Here is a 16,915-nt window from a genome sequence, read left to right as displayed (position 1 = left end):
ATGAGTCTCAAATTCGAAGCTTTTCGGTGCTATGAAAATCTGAGTTGCCTCAAACATGATCTAATACTTAAAATTCTTGAAAGTTTTTAAAAATTTCAAGTTTCTAAAGTTTCGGTAAGTTTTGAAAAGCCTCGAAAGAGCTTGAAAAGTTTTGGAAGCCTTAGAATCTTTCGAAAGCTTGATGCATATGCAATATTTTATATAAAATTTATTATATAAATATATAAATTAGAATATAATATAAAAGATTGTATACATAAAATATTGAAGATACTGGTACTGAGTACAATAATAAATATACATGATATTGAAGATACAATATTTTCAAGACTTATCGAAAATTAAAAAATCTGAAAGATTCATCAAAACTAAAAATTTAATATTTATCAAGACTTATAAAAGTTTTAAGTATCGAATCATATTAGAAATAATTCGAATTTTCCGCCACGTATATATACATACATAGTTAGAATTTAGAGCGCTATGTATAAGTATCTACTGCCATCATCTGTTCCGTGGGATTATGTTATGTCGTGTGTAGCAGCAGCGATTCATATATCATAGTAAAGAAAGTACCGTGTTCGTAATTTGCGAACAACAAATGGCTAACGCATTAGATGCTGTCGATTGGGAAGGTAGAGTTTATCTGATGAAAATATTGCTCTCGTTCTTTATTTTTTTACGGTCTTGTCATGGCTTCTTGTATTCCAAAAAGCCTTGCAACAAGTAATATAACGGCTTGTTTTGACATATGTCATTCTGCTATTAATTTCATTTTCTTCGTTGCATCTAACAAAGAAAAATGATATTATTTTATACAATCTTACTCAAATCTAATAGAAGTGAAACATTTTTGCTTCCAGAAGTTATATTACAAATATTTCACTTTTGTTACATCAAAGCTCACTTGAAACATAAAAAGTTCAATTTAAAAGATCTCATTATTTATACGTATGATTATAAGATAATAATTGATTTTACATGGTAGGTTCATGAAATAAAATTACTTTATAATAAATAATTCTATGATAATTCGCGTACAAATTTTGTTGTTACTATTCTTAACCTTACCGTGAAAACTAGTTAGTCATCTTTTTTAACGGATGATATATAAATTAATTTCTACTAATACTTTTACCAAAAAAGTTTGTTTTTTAAATTAACTACGACATATATATATAATTTATATTTAAATATAGTGCTTTTCCTATTAATTATTTATATATTTTTATTAATATTAATGTATAATTTACTAAAATCTGTATTTTTATTAACTTCATATTTAATTTTAGATCTTAGAAGGCAAGCAAGACACCTGGAAAATGAGATTGATGCAAAACTGGTAGCATTCAGTAAGCTTGGTGTCAATAGTGGATCCAAGCTTGTTAATGGAGATGAAGAACCTCTTTTAGATGAAGAACATGTCTTTGATAATATGGCCTCTGAAATAGAAGCATTATTGGCTAAGGTACGTTTAAAATATCAATATTACATTTCAAAAATTTAAATTAAATAGTTTTTGTTTGTTACAGTTGTTTTCTATAAATGAGAGAATGAGCAAATTACAACCAAACGGTGCTGCAATGTTGCATACAATGCAACGCCACAAAGACATATTGAAAGATTATAAATTGGAATTCAACAAAATTAGAAATAATTTTGATGCAAGAAGAGATAGAGAAGATTTATTAGGTAGTGTCCGTAAAGAAATCGAGTACGTATACCTATTACTTTATTACTTTAAATTATATTTCCTTTTAAATATTTGATTAAGAGTTTATAAATCTTCTATGGAACAGTAACTACAAAAGTGTAACTGGACTAAATCGTCGGGAAATGTATATGAAAGAAAATCAACACATTCACAAGTAAGTATTGTTTGCTATACTGTTCGTTTTATTTTGATTTATGCTGAGTTATACATAGTATAAAGTGCCCTGTTTGTTACATTTTTTTGCCAATATAAAATCAGATAATTTTTTTTCAGTTCTGATCATTTGCTTAATGATCAAATAAGCATAGCAATGGAAACGCGAGATCATCTCATGACTCAAAGGCAAACGTTCAAACGTATACAGACCAGGCTAAATGACATTTCAAATCGATTTCCAGCAGTAAATAGTCTAGTGCAAAGGATAAATTTACGTAAAAGACGCGATTCACTTATAGTCGGCCTTATTATCGGATTTTGCACGTTTCTCATGCTGCTCTATGCTTTTCACTAAATAATATCCAATACCAAAGTACTTCCACCCGTTAGTGATACATCAATGGGAATGCATATATGTAGATGAGGTATTTGGTGATGTATTTACGATATATAAATGGATAGAGAACTGAAATTGAAGAATGCGTGATTGTGCGTGATGTGAACATGCGTAAGTGAACTCTGAATGGTCGAATGAATGTTTTTTCGTTCTTGCGAGTTAAGAAAGTAAAAGAAAAGAAAGAAGAAAATGTTGAACTGTTGTACAGTTTTTTTATACGTAACATAAGTCGTGGGTGATACTATGTAAAAAGATTAAGTCCACGATCAATGTGTTAATTTAATAAACATTAAAACAAATGGTGAAGATTTCATGTATTTACAGAATCATTTGTATTTTTTGTTTCAATTTCCTATATACACGACTATACAAGTGTTATTTTGGACACATCTTTGCTTTATGCCTTTGAGTAAAGACTGTAAAATACCATGCATGTATAAAAAACCAAACCTTCAAAATTTTGCTACTGTTCTGTTGTTAAAAAAAACAAAACCATGATTTACTATTCGCAGTGCAGTAGACTGATATTTATATAAGACTTTTTATTTACTATTGGTATAATTCGATGCAAGTACTGAGTCTGTGCTTGCAAGAGGAAACAATTTACATATTTCTTTCTTATGGAAATCCATTGTATTTCATACGCCTATGAATCAATGTATTCTCGGATGCTTTCTCGCGGTACAACATATATGTTTCAAAGCAATGGAGACAAAGATGCACGATGATTACTACTTAAGAAATTATACAACAATGGAGGAAAATAACATTAATGCAAATATTGTAATTAATAAGTGTGTAGTTTCGGGATTATCATTCGAAAGATCGATTTTCGTTAACATCACACTTTTTCTTCTTCATTTTTTACTAAGAAGTATTAATTTTACTTACACAGAAAACATTTATACATGTATATATACACACGCACGTACATATATATATGTATATATGTATAGCATCATTAGAATTTCTCATTCGAGTTCACAAAACACAGCACGTTACGAAAGGAATCACGTTACTTTCGGCGAGTGCAGTGCCTGGTTTCCACGTATACTAGATACCACATTTATAAATTACACCTTGTTTGTAATAGGAACTCAAGCAAGAATTGTAAAAATATCGAATATAAGGTACACGTATTACCTAAAACTGCTTTATATCCTTTAATATATATATTTACACTTTGAAAATGTTTTATTATAATCACAAATCACTTTCAATTTTTCCTTTTTTGTTTGTTAGCTGATAGTTTCGTCTCCGATAGTTTTAATTAAGAATCTCCACGTTTATAAAAGAACGAATATATATAATATATCAATATAAATGTTGCAGCTTTGTATGAAATGAATATTCCTCACGTAAAAGTAATTACACAAATGTTGAGAAAAATAAACACAACGAACGAATTATCTCTTTAATGTACATTAATAAATAATTTATTAGGTATCTTGTATCCTACTAATATCATGGAAAATAATACAACGTAATAAGAGTACTTTCTTATCTACGTTATATAAATGTGTATTTTTTTATATTCTTTCTTTTCTTCTTTCCATTTTTTTATTCTTGTTTATAAATGCAATATGTAGTGAATCCGTAGAAACGTAGTAGTGTTATTTTTTTCTCATGGATTACATCAGAACGATTCTTTGTAGTAAGAATAGTTACGAAGACAAGAAAATATTCACAAGACAACTTCTCGCTTCATAGCGTCTAAACACGTAAACGCTAATTCGCATATCCTTGTAGTTCTTCTTTTTTTTTTGCTTTTTTTATTTTTCTAATGGAGATTCTACTTAAAATTAATTCTATCGATTTTTCCAAGATACCCTATTTACCATTCTTTTTTAAATTGGATCTTCTATTTTTCTTGTTTTATTACTGTTTTCTGTCATAGATGATAGATTGTGAGATCCATCTTACTTAGCTATCAAAACTCGTCCAGGCGTACAAATAAACAACAGACATCTACTCAATATACATGCGAATCGCATGACTACTTTATGATTTTTGAATATAAATATACTGCCGTACGTATCGTTTGAATCTAACTTTTGTTTTAATGTTGACTACTTATAAATGGAGAATTATTGGGAGACGAGGTTATACATTGTTTCCCAAGCGCAACTTTTTAAATTATGCATCTATTATTGTAACTGATATTACTATATCACTGTGTCTAATATAATAAAAAATAAAAAAATTTATTTTGTTAAATATAGTACGAAAGGCGAATTTTTATAAAAACGAACAAGGATTACACTACCTTGGCACTTACTTCATAAATAATAAATGTTAGTTTTAACATAAAATTTACGAGATAGAAGAATTCTCATTTATTACCTCGTCCCTCTATTCCCTATAGTAATAGTAGCAGTGGGATACTAGTACTAATAATAGTAGCAGTAGTGTAATAATATTAATGGTAGCAGTAGCAATGGTCATTAATTAACTATCCGATCAATTTAACAATTAAAGAAAAGAACTGGAACAGTTGCGTATACATCTGTGTATATTCCAACGAGAATCGATTGCTTGTTGCACTTCTTTTCTGATATAGTACTAATATTTTTTATATCTTTTCTTCCGGGTTTTACTTACTTCCGTTCCATTAATCAGTCACAATATATATGCAAGTAAGTAAACCTTTACCTATCACTAAGATTTTACATAATCGATTCTCACTGAATGTTTAAATTTGTTCTTCAAGATATGATTAGCGTAAAATACGGTTCCTTAAGTCGTATGCATCGCTATGGTTTAATTTTACGTTTCCACATAAGATTCTAGCTTCTCTCCACATTCGATATAATTCTTTGTGGTAGATGCAACATAAAACTATTGTATTGATTAAAATTCTTCTACAGCGTAATGCGATCGAAAGAGAGAGAGAGAGAGAAAAGAACAAAACTAAAGTTGTTCTATATGCAGCGATGCCTTTTACAAAACAATTATATTTTTCTTTGACATATAAAATAAATGGCGAATGTACTTCGTATTCAACTATAATTGCATTACAAAATTATGGATTTAATATTTTTTTTTACTCAGCGATGTGAAAAGAAGATAAATGAAAAATAAAAAAAAATTCATTCCCACTAACGCCCAATTAAACGCGAGCGCAATTTATGACTAAAATTACAAAAAAAGAAAGAAAATATTCTAGCTATATAGTAATGTTTTATGTATAATCGAGGAGATACAACGGGCGAGCAAAACATACTTCATTAAAACGTTTAACATAGCGACGTCAAAGCCTAACGAAAAGATAAGTTTGGATCTCATACAATTCGCAGGTTGTAAATGTTCGTTCCACATGTTCGTTTCACTTGTCATTACCAAATCAGGCTTTCGTATTTACCTGATATATCCTTATTAAATGACTTAATTAATTCATATCTTTGTCGTGCATTCGCAGGTGCACCCTCTTCTTTACTGAATTTTATCGCAAGACTTAGGAAGAGGGATTTGTCCATGTTATATTCACATTAATCGCTTCTTTTGGTCCTGTTCTTGATAACACATCAAAATTACGAACTCGCTATTCCTTTCCAACAAATAAAGCTCGCTTTGTTTGTTATGTCAGTTACTTACCTATAAAAGCGAATTAACGAATTGTTCAAAATGTAAGTTCTTCGGTATTCTCAGCATCTGATGATAATTCTTGACGCAATATTTCCATACAGGACTTTGGAATAAGAGTACCGACTATTTTTAAGCCTTCATCTACAAGAAAAAATAAACAAAACTTTTAACAGTTTCTATAACATGTGCAATAGTTTTATAGAATTATATTTAAACTTTTCATAAAACTTACCAGTTCGTAAACGTACTACTTGCATTTTAGAGTTATGAGCAGAACGTGTTGCAAGAATGCTTTCAACTCGACTCCAAACGCTCAACACCGAACCTGATAATACGTTATAGGAACGTCTTCGGAGTCCAACCTCGCAATCCATACCAAGAGTCGCGTTTTTACAATTGCCGCGCCAGTAAGCATGTGAACATGTATCTACAGACGCTTCATATTGTTGTGACCAATGTGGTTCTGCTTCGTCTGATGATACCTTCTTATATTTTTTCTCTAATTCACCTAGAGTTTCTTGTCGTAATTGCAATCCTGTATTGGGTCTTTAAACAAAAACATGAATCACAATATGATCAATTTTAAATTATTAATCATTATCTTATGTTTATTACGAAAGAGACACTCTACCTATAAACCATATACAGCTGATCTTTTTTACTCTCAGATTTTTTCTTTCCGGTATCTACTATAACAGCAAGAATAGCTGTTTGCTTTCCATTACGGATCTGGTGGCTTAAATAGAAGCCCTCTTTGGATCCCGTCAATTCGGAACATTTGTCCATTGCCTCTCCCCAATTCATTCCGCGTTCAACATGAACAACGTGAAGCTCGGTTGGTGCCTTTCCAGTAGCGTGTTTCCGTAAGAAACGGTATAGCTTAACCCTTTTTACATTTTCTCCAGATGTACCAAGATCGAGAATACCCATGTCGAAACGACCGGTCTTTTTTGCTTGCGTGACAATTGCGTTTAGAGTGTCGGTGAAATATTTAAATAGCCGATTTTGCAGGTCAACCGGCATACCGAGAATACGATTTAAGAATTTTGACATGTTGTTATAATCTTTGTCCAACGTGAGTACACCAGGTGTGCTCTCACTATTGCAAATTAAACCAACACCCACTAATGCATCAGCCACATCTTTGAAGAAATCTCCGTGATAATCTTGTGGTGGTGGTACAAGCGGAGGCTCGTATCTAGTAATTTCATTTATAAGAGAATTAATTTAATTTAGTAAACCATATTAGACATTTCAAAAAGTGTATAGGAATATATAAGATATATTATTAAGCCTCTACTACCGAAGTACCATATTTAGTATATAAAGTTCGAGGTGGAGTCTATAATACTCCTGAACTTTATATTTAATTTATATATAAATAAAGAACATTACTGGCAGTCTTTCTTATTGATTTATCTCTAGTACACATTTTCCTAATATACATAACACAATAGATCCGCCATCATCCAGACCAGAGATGGTCTGCCAGCCGATTTCATCAGAAATTATTACAGACAATATCTCGCAATCCTATTTACTGGCTGATTGATTTTGTAACGATGCAAAGGTGCAATATCAGTCCTTATAGATTTTTCACTTTATATTTGTAGATATCCTATATCGTAAAAGAATCTTAAGGTAATTACGCAGTTTACGGATTTCTCTCAATTTTTCCCCCTTTAATGGACTCCATTGCACATATATCAGTTACCATTTAATAAGATAAACAAACTATGTAAATTTATTTACGTAATGCATATATCGTTGTACTATCGAAAGGTAGACGAAATATAAATATTTAGTTATAAACAAAATGGAAGACTTCAATCTGAGACTCCACCTCGATAGTAGAAGGTTAAATTATAAGAAGTATACAAACTTCATAATAGTTCTCATTGTCGCTTCAAGTGCTGCACGTCCGTATTTATTATCAATATTGAATTGCGAGAGATCTCTGGTTTCTGTAGCTCTTCGATCACCGTGCGTAAGAGCTCCAAGACTTTCCAGACGCTTCGCAACGATGGATGCAAATCGTCGTTCACCGGCTAAATCCGAGATAAGGAATATGTATTCCGGAGCATTCACTTGATTAGAACGATGCGTTCGTCCGAATTGCTGTATCGCTCTGTCTGCGCTCCATGGTAATTCGAGAGTAATATGCACTCGTCGCATCTGATTCCTTGCTCGCCTATCACTTTGTAATGATATACCACTGCTGGCTGCTTCTGAGATAATGGCCACTGTTTTCTCGCCATCCATAAACCTATTACGACATTGAACCATTCAGATTTAAAGTAGACTTTTAGATAGAAAATAGAGATAGAAAGTAGACTTTTTTTACATGTATATTAAAGATAAACTTATTATGTACCTCTGTTTTTCAGTTAGATTAAGCGTTTCTAATGGAACATCCACTTCAGATCTGGATTCGTACTGAATGGTACCATCTTCTGTCTGAACAACTCGTCCTTTCCTACCAGTCATTTCGGCGACATTTTCCGGCCCACCAAACTCGTCAATTAGTTGATCCAAAGTATTTGGTGGTAGTCGTTCGCCTAAGTCTTCAACCTGTGATAGTAATTCCTTCTTCATGGTGTAAGCACGTTCCACGGCGTCTCTCGATGGCGCACGATTGCGCGTCGCTCCAGCAGCTATGGGTCCTGTATAATTTATCAATGTATTACCACTACATTTGTTCTTAATCACGGTAATATTTCTGAGAATACGAAATATATACCAGCTCGTTTCTTCACTGGTTTTTTTTGTTTCTTGGCGCCTTTCTTCCTTCGCCTTCCATCGCCTGAATCTGTAATAAAAGTAAGAAATTAGCAGAACATTTTGATTAAACGATTTTAACCCTTAATTAGTACCTTTAGGTCATAAGTAACACACAATAGTTTGAATAAAGTAAAATTAAGCTTTCAATTTTAATTTATATTGTATAAATTACTATTCATTTTTAAAATTAAAATGTATGCTTTATTTATATTTCACAATTAAATAATATTAAATTTAATTTAAATCAGTTGCTTATGATCTAACGATACTAGTCAAATAATATGTGAAACCTACCAGAGTCTGATTCGCTATAATTGAAAGAAGAATCAGAAGTGATATTACTTTCTTCGTCAGTCCTATGATCGTCTTCGCTCTCGCTGCCACTCTGTTTATATTCCGAACCAGAGCTATGTCCACCATTCCTCTCGTCATCGGTAAAATCGTCATCCGATGGGAATGTACGAACTCTCTTCGAGGCTCGTTGAGCTGCCTGTCGTATTGGTTTTCTTTTACTTCCACCCGCAGAACCGCTAGCTCCATCAATATCATCGAGATCGTCTAATCTCTGCATTTTCGATGGTTCAATACCAAGAACTCGGTGTATGTGATTACGGTCTGATGCTGGAAAATGTTTCTCGACTAACGTTTGAAGTACTCCTCTAAAATAAACACATTCATGTAGAAATAAACAGTCTTTTTGTATTTACATATTAATAAAACTGAATGATGTATTTACTTTGCAGTGGAAACGAAATCGCTTAATTCACCATCGTCGCGTTCCAATTGTTCTAACGTGCGTGCCTCACCGGTAGATTGTAGACCTATAACTACACATTTTCCACACTTTACGGCTTCACGTGCAACTGCCACAGCATGTTTCACTTTAGCAGCGATACATAGATATTTGAAGAAGCGTTGATGTGACGACCAGAATTGTCCCCACATAGTTTTCTTCATACGATTCTCGGCGTCCAACAATTCTGCTGCTTCTTGAAACCTCTGCATTGCTTCAACCCACTATACAAAATTTATTAATTAATAAATTATTAACCGTCAATTAATTAGATCTTCTGTTTTAATACTCACAAGTTGAACTGAATGATCATAGACCTCGGTAAACTCTTTGGATAACGGTACTTCCTCTATTTTAAAGGCTACTCCATGAAAACTGAGTTGTCGGGCGATGTACATGCCTCGCAACTTCATGTCCATCGCTACAATCTCCATTGCACCGACTCCGCGCTTCTCCACGGCGGTGATAAAATCATTGAATTCGGGGAATGGTGTTCCTTCGCCCCACATACCTAATCGAACCATGTAGGCCATATTACGGGGCTCGGAAGCGCCTGTGGCACTGGCATACACTACTCTAGCTTTAGGAAGCTTGTTTTGCAACTCTAGGACTGTCAAACCTGGAATACATTGGAAATTGCAATAAATTATATGAAGCATAATAATAAATATACAACATTATTGTACCACAAAACACAATTGCATTATATGAAACATAATAGCAAGCATGTTATATGTATAAGTTTATAATACAAATAATGTGTCTAATATACGTACCAGTTTTAGTAGGTTTTGAACTTCCCGTAGGGCATAAATTCTTCGCCCGATGACACTCATCAAATATAATCAACCCATCGAAATCTTCACCACACCACTGTAAAAGCTGTTTCAATCGACTTTTGTATTTTCCACCGCTTTGCGAAGATTCTCCAATTAAAGCTGAATATGTACTGAATATTACTCCTTTCTTTACGTTACCATTTACCGCTGACGAGATCTTTGCATACTTGAATTTGTTTAATGCATGAACCTAAGAATACAATTTATATTTCCATTCAAATTTTACGTCGACTTTTATATCAACAAAATTAAAATAATAAATGATTGATATCTCCAATTTAAAGAATAAGTACCTCAATTTTTGACGCGCCAATATCATTTAAATCGCGCTCTGCATCATATTTGAGATCGTTCGAGACAGATACCCAAATAGCACGTTTCCTTCCTTTCAAGTAATTTTCGAATATAATTCCGGCTATAGTTCGTCCTTTACCAACTCCTGCACCATCGCCGATAAGAAAACCAGCGCGTGTACCATCTGGTAAGAGATGTTCATGTTGCTGAGACGCATACGTTATTGATTCAAGTTGCAGCGCAGATAAAGCTCCAGTACGCATCGTTTCTTCTGGTATCGAAAGCTTGTACCAGACGTCCGTTGGCTCGACGCTAGATAACGATGCAGTTTCCACAACAGGATCTGGATGCTTCCGTCCGAGTTTAACTATGGATTGTATTAATTAAGAGGTATGTTATCTAATAAATAAATATCAATGTAATGTATTTTCAAAGTGAAGTTAAATAACATACGTTTAGTAGGCATATAGTCGGCATATGTTTCTGCAACACCCATATCTTCATCATCCACCTCCTCTTCTTCTGGTATGGTAGGTTGCATATTCATTTTTGCAGGATCTCCAGCATTCATCCATAGCTGAGACACAGCTTTGCCTACAATGTTTTAAATTACTGTATTGTGAGATTAGAATTATTATGTTAAATGATTTCAATTAATAATATTATGGACATAATTATGTGTTTCAACAATATTATAATTATTAAAATGATTTTAGGATATTACAAATATGAAGAATACCTGACAGCCCACCTGGCCAATTTGGATGTAAACCATTTTGGTTTAACAATTGAACAAGAGGATTAACACCCATGTTCATTCCAGGCATACCCATAAAACCACTCATTAAGCTCATATCCATGCCTAGGGAACGATAACATATGTAAAACTACTCAATTACTCACCCAGTATTATAATTTATAACACTGTTTAAAATAATTACAGATAATACAATAGTTAATTACGCTTAAGTTACAATGTTACAATAAAATGCAACAATATGGGTATAAATTTATTATACAAATATACTCTTGATACAAAAGCAATAATGTATGTGCATAAATGACTTGTACATACATTTAATTTTTATAATACAGACAGGAATGAATTATTTTATGTTATAGAATATTAGGAATAAATAAAAAATATGCTGTACTCACTTGGTGGAAAGAAAGCTGCAGGGTTGAAACCTGCAAGAGTTGCTAGTCCTGGTGGAAAATATGGACCACCAGCAGCAGCTAACTGACCTAATTGACCTAACTGATTTGTATTAACAAAACCAGGTGGTGTACCCTGTGATCCTCCTACACGTACCATTTCATAACCTGGTGCTGCTGTCTTAGTCACCAATCCACCAGGAATTTTATTACCAAATTTCTGATTTAACACTGTTAAAGAAATATAATTTCAAAAAATATAAATAAAATTCTTTTTGAATTCATTGCATATTTTTCTATCATATTTTTCTATTAAAACTCTTCTTACTATTTAAACCTCCTTGTCCTTTAGCCATTGCATTAGATGGGACATCTACAGGTTTTTCATCCTTAATATTCGCAATCCCAGTAGCAGTGGCAAGATCTTTTCCACCACCTAATGAGAATTATTATGCATTAAATGCTTTTTTTATATTTAAAAATGAAATATTTACCAGGCACACCCATGTTATCGGGATCTTCATCCTCGTCACTGCTGCTATCTTCATTCATTGCGTCCTTATCCCTTTTAGTTGACTGACAAAAGATTTGTTCAATGTTTTAACAGCACATATTATTACATATTAATTTATCATTAATCTAATAATAAAGTCAATGTTTAAATTATTACAGTCATTATTGATATTTTTAAATTTATAAGAAAACAATGGATCAAGCATAAATTTCAGTGCATTTTTAATCTGCAACTCACATTTTATAGTTTCATAACATTATGTAATAACTAACTTTTTATCCATAAATATAAGGATAAATTAAGTCTAACTAGAAACATAAAAACTGCTATCATGTATGGGCTTTATCAACTTCCCTTTTTGTAAATTTTTCAATTTCTTTATCAATATTATTATCAACATCCGTAAATTCATTCATCACAAAAGAATGACATAAATAACAATAAATTCCAAAGTATGTATATTTAAAAAACCAATACTCATTATATTATCGCTTTCCCTTAGCTTTTAATTTTCGAGTTAATCGATGTATTTTTTGAATGGCTCGTACAATACTACAATTCGTATTTAATTGAAAAAAATAAGAAAAGGAAAAGAATAAGGAAAGCGATCGTGAACTTGTTTAACTCGAGGAAAAAGCGGGAGGGATACGGAATAGGGAGAGGGAGGCTAGTGTCGGTGAGTCATTTAAAATTACAATAAGAGGGACTGTGTATATACGCGATACACGGTAACCGCGTCTAATAGGTTAGTCGTGCCAATAGATGGGATGCACAAAGAAATACGTATTAGTATTGGACGAAAGAAGCGCGCCTTCTCAGTACCAGTGAAACGAATCATAAACAAAAACTCACCATGTCAAAAAATCCTTTTATAATCTTGGCGGTTACTGAAGAGACAAGATAACTGGGATATCTTGACCTTAACACCTTGTGAATAATTATCTTCGCCGTGTGCAATCGAAGATGCTGACTTGTGACAGGGTGCACGAGACACTTTTTTCCTCGTAAAGAATATTTCGTGTTTCGTGTCTCGTTAAATGGACATCACTCAGCGACGTTCAGTTGGCCGGTGAATTGTGCGAACTAGGAAATCACAGTGTTAGAACTTACTGTGCGCTTAGATCGTGCCATTTATGCGGTCTACACCGATCATACAGTTGAAACGCGTTTGCCAAACACGGCTGCCGCCATCTTGGCTTTCGCCCGGCCCACGGTGCACCGCGATGCAAATACAAAAACACACGCGCTGGCTATGGCTGCTGCTTGCGGAATATAACCACGCGGCGTTGCCAAATTGTAACGATTTAAGAGAATATTCTTAGGAGCGCGTTAATCAAAAAATCACCGCTCTTTCAGAACACCATATCTGTAGCTTACTATACACATATTTTTTTTATACATTTCAATATTCCTTGACTGTTTCCGTACGCTACATAAAAATCACATTTATATCTACTTTATAGAAAAATAACATTTTTGTTTATTGTATTTAGTGTATATATTGATATTTTCAAAAACCATGATTTGGCTTTGTCATTTTATGTTCTTAAAAAGAATCAATGTACAATTTGGAACTAATTCTATAATAGTATCGGTAAAAATAAATGCAATGCAAAAAGTATTTATTTAGTTATAAAACATCACTGAATTTTTAAGACTGTATTTCTCAAAAATGTTAAAAGTGGACATACAATATCACATAACATAAATACATAACATAATAAATACTTTATGTTGATTCTTAAGAAAGAAAATAAAATTAAAAATAAAAATATTTGATATTTTATAAACTATCAAATATTTAATATTTTTTTAATTATTTATTATTTATTTAATATTATACATTGATTACATTGGCAAAATTTGGATCCAATCTGAAAATATATTTAGAAATTGCAATATACTTATTTTAAACTTATATTTAGTAAAAAAATTAGTATGGAGTATGAATAATCACTTTAAGCACATAATAAAAGTTAAAGGTAAATACTGAATACTGAGATTTATTAATATTATGAATAATATTATGGATGATTGTCCGTTTGAATATTTTTAAGATCTCTACAAAATATACACTTGTACTAGATATCTTACAATTTCTATATACATATTCAGAATTGTTTCAAATGTTACTAATATAATCCAGATAGTTGGGTGTTATTACAGTACTAATGTAGTTATAACATAATATATTCATAAAAGATGTCGACAAGTGCATGAATATTTGGCCAATATATATCGTTTATGAAGTAGAGTAAGATATAATGTTAAGTCTGTATTTTTGTACTTTTATATTAATACAATTAGTAACACTAAGCGATTACAGAAAAAAAAGAAAAGTATGACCGATACGGTATGTAATGAAAACGTGCAATTTAACAAGTTAAAATTTGAAATTAGCGCGGAAACCGAAGCAAGATGGCTTCTGAATAACGCCTTCCTTCGACGAAATCAATGTAAAGATTGTAACCAGGGAGAGAACAATAAACTTAACTTAACGTAACATCGATTCTTATTCTTCTTGATCAATGATATTATCTAATAATTCTAATTGAAACATTAGCTCATAATTAGATCGAAAAAGCAAAAGATAAACCCATATAAGGTGTTTAAAACACGAATAAAAAGAGCGGAAAATTCTGACATCTATCGACTATTCCGTAACTACATTTTTCATGACAATGCATGCAAATTTAAAGCGAACAGTGAGGCAAGCAAGGATCGGTGTAAATAATATTAACAAAATATTTAGGCGTTAACATGCAATTCTGATAGTTCTAAATGATTAAAAATAAATGGTTCTTTTATATTGGGATAATTTGTAGGTATCTTGTTTTTTCAATCTGACAAAAAAAACTTTGGATCAGTATATTTATTTATAATACCATTTAAATAGATAGTTCGTTGATTTACTGGCTCCTCTCTGATTTGTAGTACGAATCACAGGTCACTTTGACTAAAAACACGAAAGACACGAGAAGACAAGTCGTTGATACGTGTTAAAACGAACACGATAATTTTTTAACAATTGCTTATTTGAGCACGTGTACTTCGAAATTACAATGAACAGTAAACAAACCATGCATATCGCGTATCATGTGTTCGTAAGCGCGTGGTTACACTTAAATGAGCTGGGCGGACGCTTGGCAACGTTGCAGAGGCGCCGCGCTGATCGTTAGTTGATTTAAAGTATCCGCGGTAAAAAGAAAAGAATATGACAGCTATCTCTTTACAGAAATATCAAATAACTCAGATTTCGATAGATTTAGATTTTCTTCGGAAAATCAAAGGATTTCGAGCCGACGTTTCACTAAAATAATATGTGTTCATCTAGAATTCTACGATTGCTTACCTAAATCTATCTAAAAAATAACATCGTTCTAATACGATCGATCCGAGCTTCGCGCCGCTGACACCGCTATCTGGTGGCCAACTCCTGGAACTAAACGATATAGGAAAATGATTTGATTTCGTCAATTTTATATCGCGAATGTAGAAAATAAATAATTAAATTTATACGTTTAAGTTATCAATGTACATACATATATATGAGACACTTTTAATTGTTGTATCTTGCTGCTTTATCTTATTTTTTTTTAATTAGAGTTAAACATATGTATTTTTTCAATGAGTCTTCGTATTAATCATGTAATGATATATTCTTTATTCTTAGAAGATGTATATGTCTTTGAACATTTCTGTATTATATAAATCAAATAATGACTGTCTTATTGCATTTTTCAATTATTTTTACACATGTATATGCATACCTTTTATTCAGTAAGAAGATCCGAATTTTATGGCATTATACACGGTTTAGACGTATTTATTATAAAGAAGTTCTAGTATGACTAACAACTGAATTTTACAACTTAAAACAGGTTTAGTATAAGAAAATATAACATAGTGAATTTATAATTTATGAAGCATAAATAGTAGCTCACGAAAATATTTAAATAGTCGTAGAAATTTTTTATATGTATATTATACAAAACATTTTAAAATTTCATTAGCATTGTAATGAAAAATTAAACTTCGCAAAAATCATCAAAGTATTTAAACAGTCAATTGTTCGCTATATTAATAAGCAGAATATGTAATGAGACCACTTTTAGCAGTAATTGTATGCTTAAAATTACTATTCATGCTGTATACTAGTTTTTCGCTATATATATATATATATATATATATATATATATATATATATATATATATGTCTGCAATAAATGTTTTGTGAGTTCTATACACGTTTTTGGAGTGATTTCAAATTTTACTATTATAATTGAGATAATCGTGTCTCATTATAGTGTTAACGAAATTTTTAAAAGTTACATGTAATATATCCATAAAAATAATAATAATGTAATATATCCATAAAAATCTGTTATAGTAGGTGTTCAACTAATTTTGTGAGCCATTGTAGGTTTAATTGTAAAGAAATATACAGATTAACATTGTAAAATCACGTATATATAGTTTATGAAATATATAACTCTATAGAAAGCGAACGTTGTAAAAATTTAACTTTGATTATGAAGTATCAATTCCTGACTGATTGTATCCTACAAAATTAAATTGTATGGACAAGGGATAAAGGGATAAAGATACGAGAAAAAATGAGAAACCTAATCTATAAAATGTATTTAGAGAGCAATAAAGGAAATATATGTGTGTATCTATAGTACTC

The 16,915-nt window shown here is 31.7% G+C and overlaps 2 protein-coding genes across 4 annotated transcripts; one reads left to right on the top strand and one right to left on the bottom strand.

The window, feature by feature from the left end:
* The first annotated feature begins 481 nt into the window (after positions 1-481).
* Gos28 (golgi SNAP receptor complex member Gos28) lies at positions 482-5,776 on the top strand. Of its 3 annotated transcripts, XR_013059855.1 has the most exons (6): positions 482-635; positions 1,293-1,468; positions 1,533-1,714; positions 1,800-1,868; positions 1,988-3,397; positions 4,165-5,776. XR_013059855.1 is itself a non-coding variant. In XM_033338049.2 (5 exons), exons 1-5 carry the CDS (start codon positions 602-604, stop codon positions 2,223-2,225), a joined length of 687 nt encoding a protein of 228 aa, XP_033193940.1. In that variant the 5' UTR covers positions 482-601; the 3' UTR covers positions 2,226-5,776. The 3 variants fall into 3 exon arrangements, 2 of the variants coding, with proteins under 2 accessions (XP_033193940.1, XP_033193929.1); XM_033338049.2 differs by having other exon boundaries at positions 1,812-1,868; positions 1,988-5,776; XM_033338038.2 differs by having other exon boundaries at positions 1,988-5,776.
* Positions 2,795-13,525, bottom strand: sno (Protein strawberry notch). Its single transcript, XM_033338024.2, has 18 exons — positions 13,081-13,525; positions 12,209-12,290; positions 12,043-12,150; positions 11,718-11,945; positions 11,299-11,421; positions 11,013-11,153; positions 10,559-10,926; positions 10,203-10,455; positions 9,720-10,045; positions 9,370-9,650; positions 8,928-9,292; positions 8,593-8,661; positions 8,227-8,515; positions 7,735-8,118; positions 6,484-7,050; positions 6,085-6,398; positions 5,862-5,993; positions 2,795-5,779 (listed from the first exon to the last, which is right to left on the bottom strand). Exons 1-17 carry the CDS (start codon positions 13,081-13,083, stop codon positions 5,887-5,889), a joined length of 4,008 nt encoding a protein of 1,335 aa, XP_033193915.1. The 5' UTR covers positions 13,084-13,525; the 3' UTR covers positions 2,795-5,779; positions 5,862-5,886.
* Between the last annotated feature and the right edge of the window lie 3,390 nt (positions 13,526-16,915).

Source organism: Bombus vancouverensis, chromosome 13 (genome assembly GCF_051014615.1).
Source record: "Bombus vancouverensis nearcticus chromosome 13, iyBomVanc1_principal, whole genome shotgun sequence".
NCBI classification, from domain to species: domain Eukaryota; kingdom Metazoa; phylum Arthropoda; class Insecta; order Hymenoptera; family Apidae; genus Bombus; species Bombus vancouverensis.
Note: the sequence above shows the minus strand (reverse complement) of the source record. Positions and strands in the feature narration are given on the sequence as shown.

Excerpts from the sequence above, each read along its gene's own strand:
- Gos28 (XM_033338038.2), top strand. The coding sequence starts at position 602 with ATGGCTAACGCATTAGATGCTGTCGATTGGGAAG. Across the intron at positions 1,469-1,532 it reads TAGAAGCATTATTGGCTAAG|TTGTTTTCTATAAATGAGAG; the intron begins GTACGTTTAAAA and ends TGTTTGTTACAG. Across the intron at positions 1,715-1,799 it reads AGTGTCCGTAAAGAAATCGA|TAACTACAAAAGTGTAACTG; the intron begins GTACGTATACCT and ends TCTATGGAACAG.
- sno (XM_033338024.2), bottom strand. Across the intron at positions 9,651-9,719 it reads ATGATCATTCAGTTCAACTT|TGGGTTGAAGCAATGCAGAG; the intron begins GTGAGTATTAAA and ends AATTTTGTATAG. Across the intron at positions 9,293-9,369 it reads GATTTCGTTTCCACTGCAAA|AGGAGTACTTCAAACGTTAG; the intron begins GTAAATACATCA and ends TGTTTATTTTAG.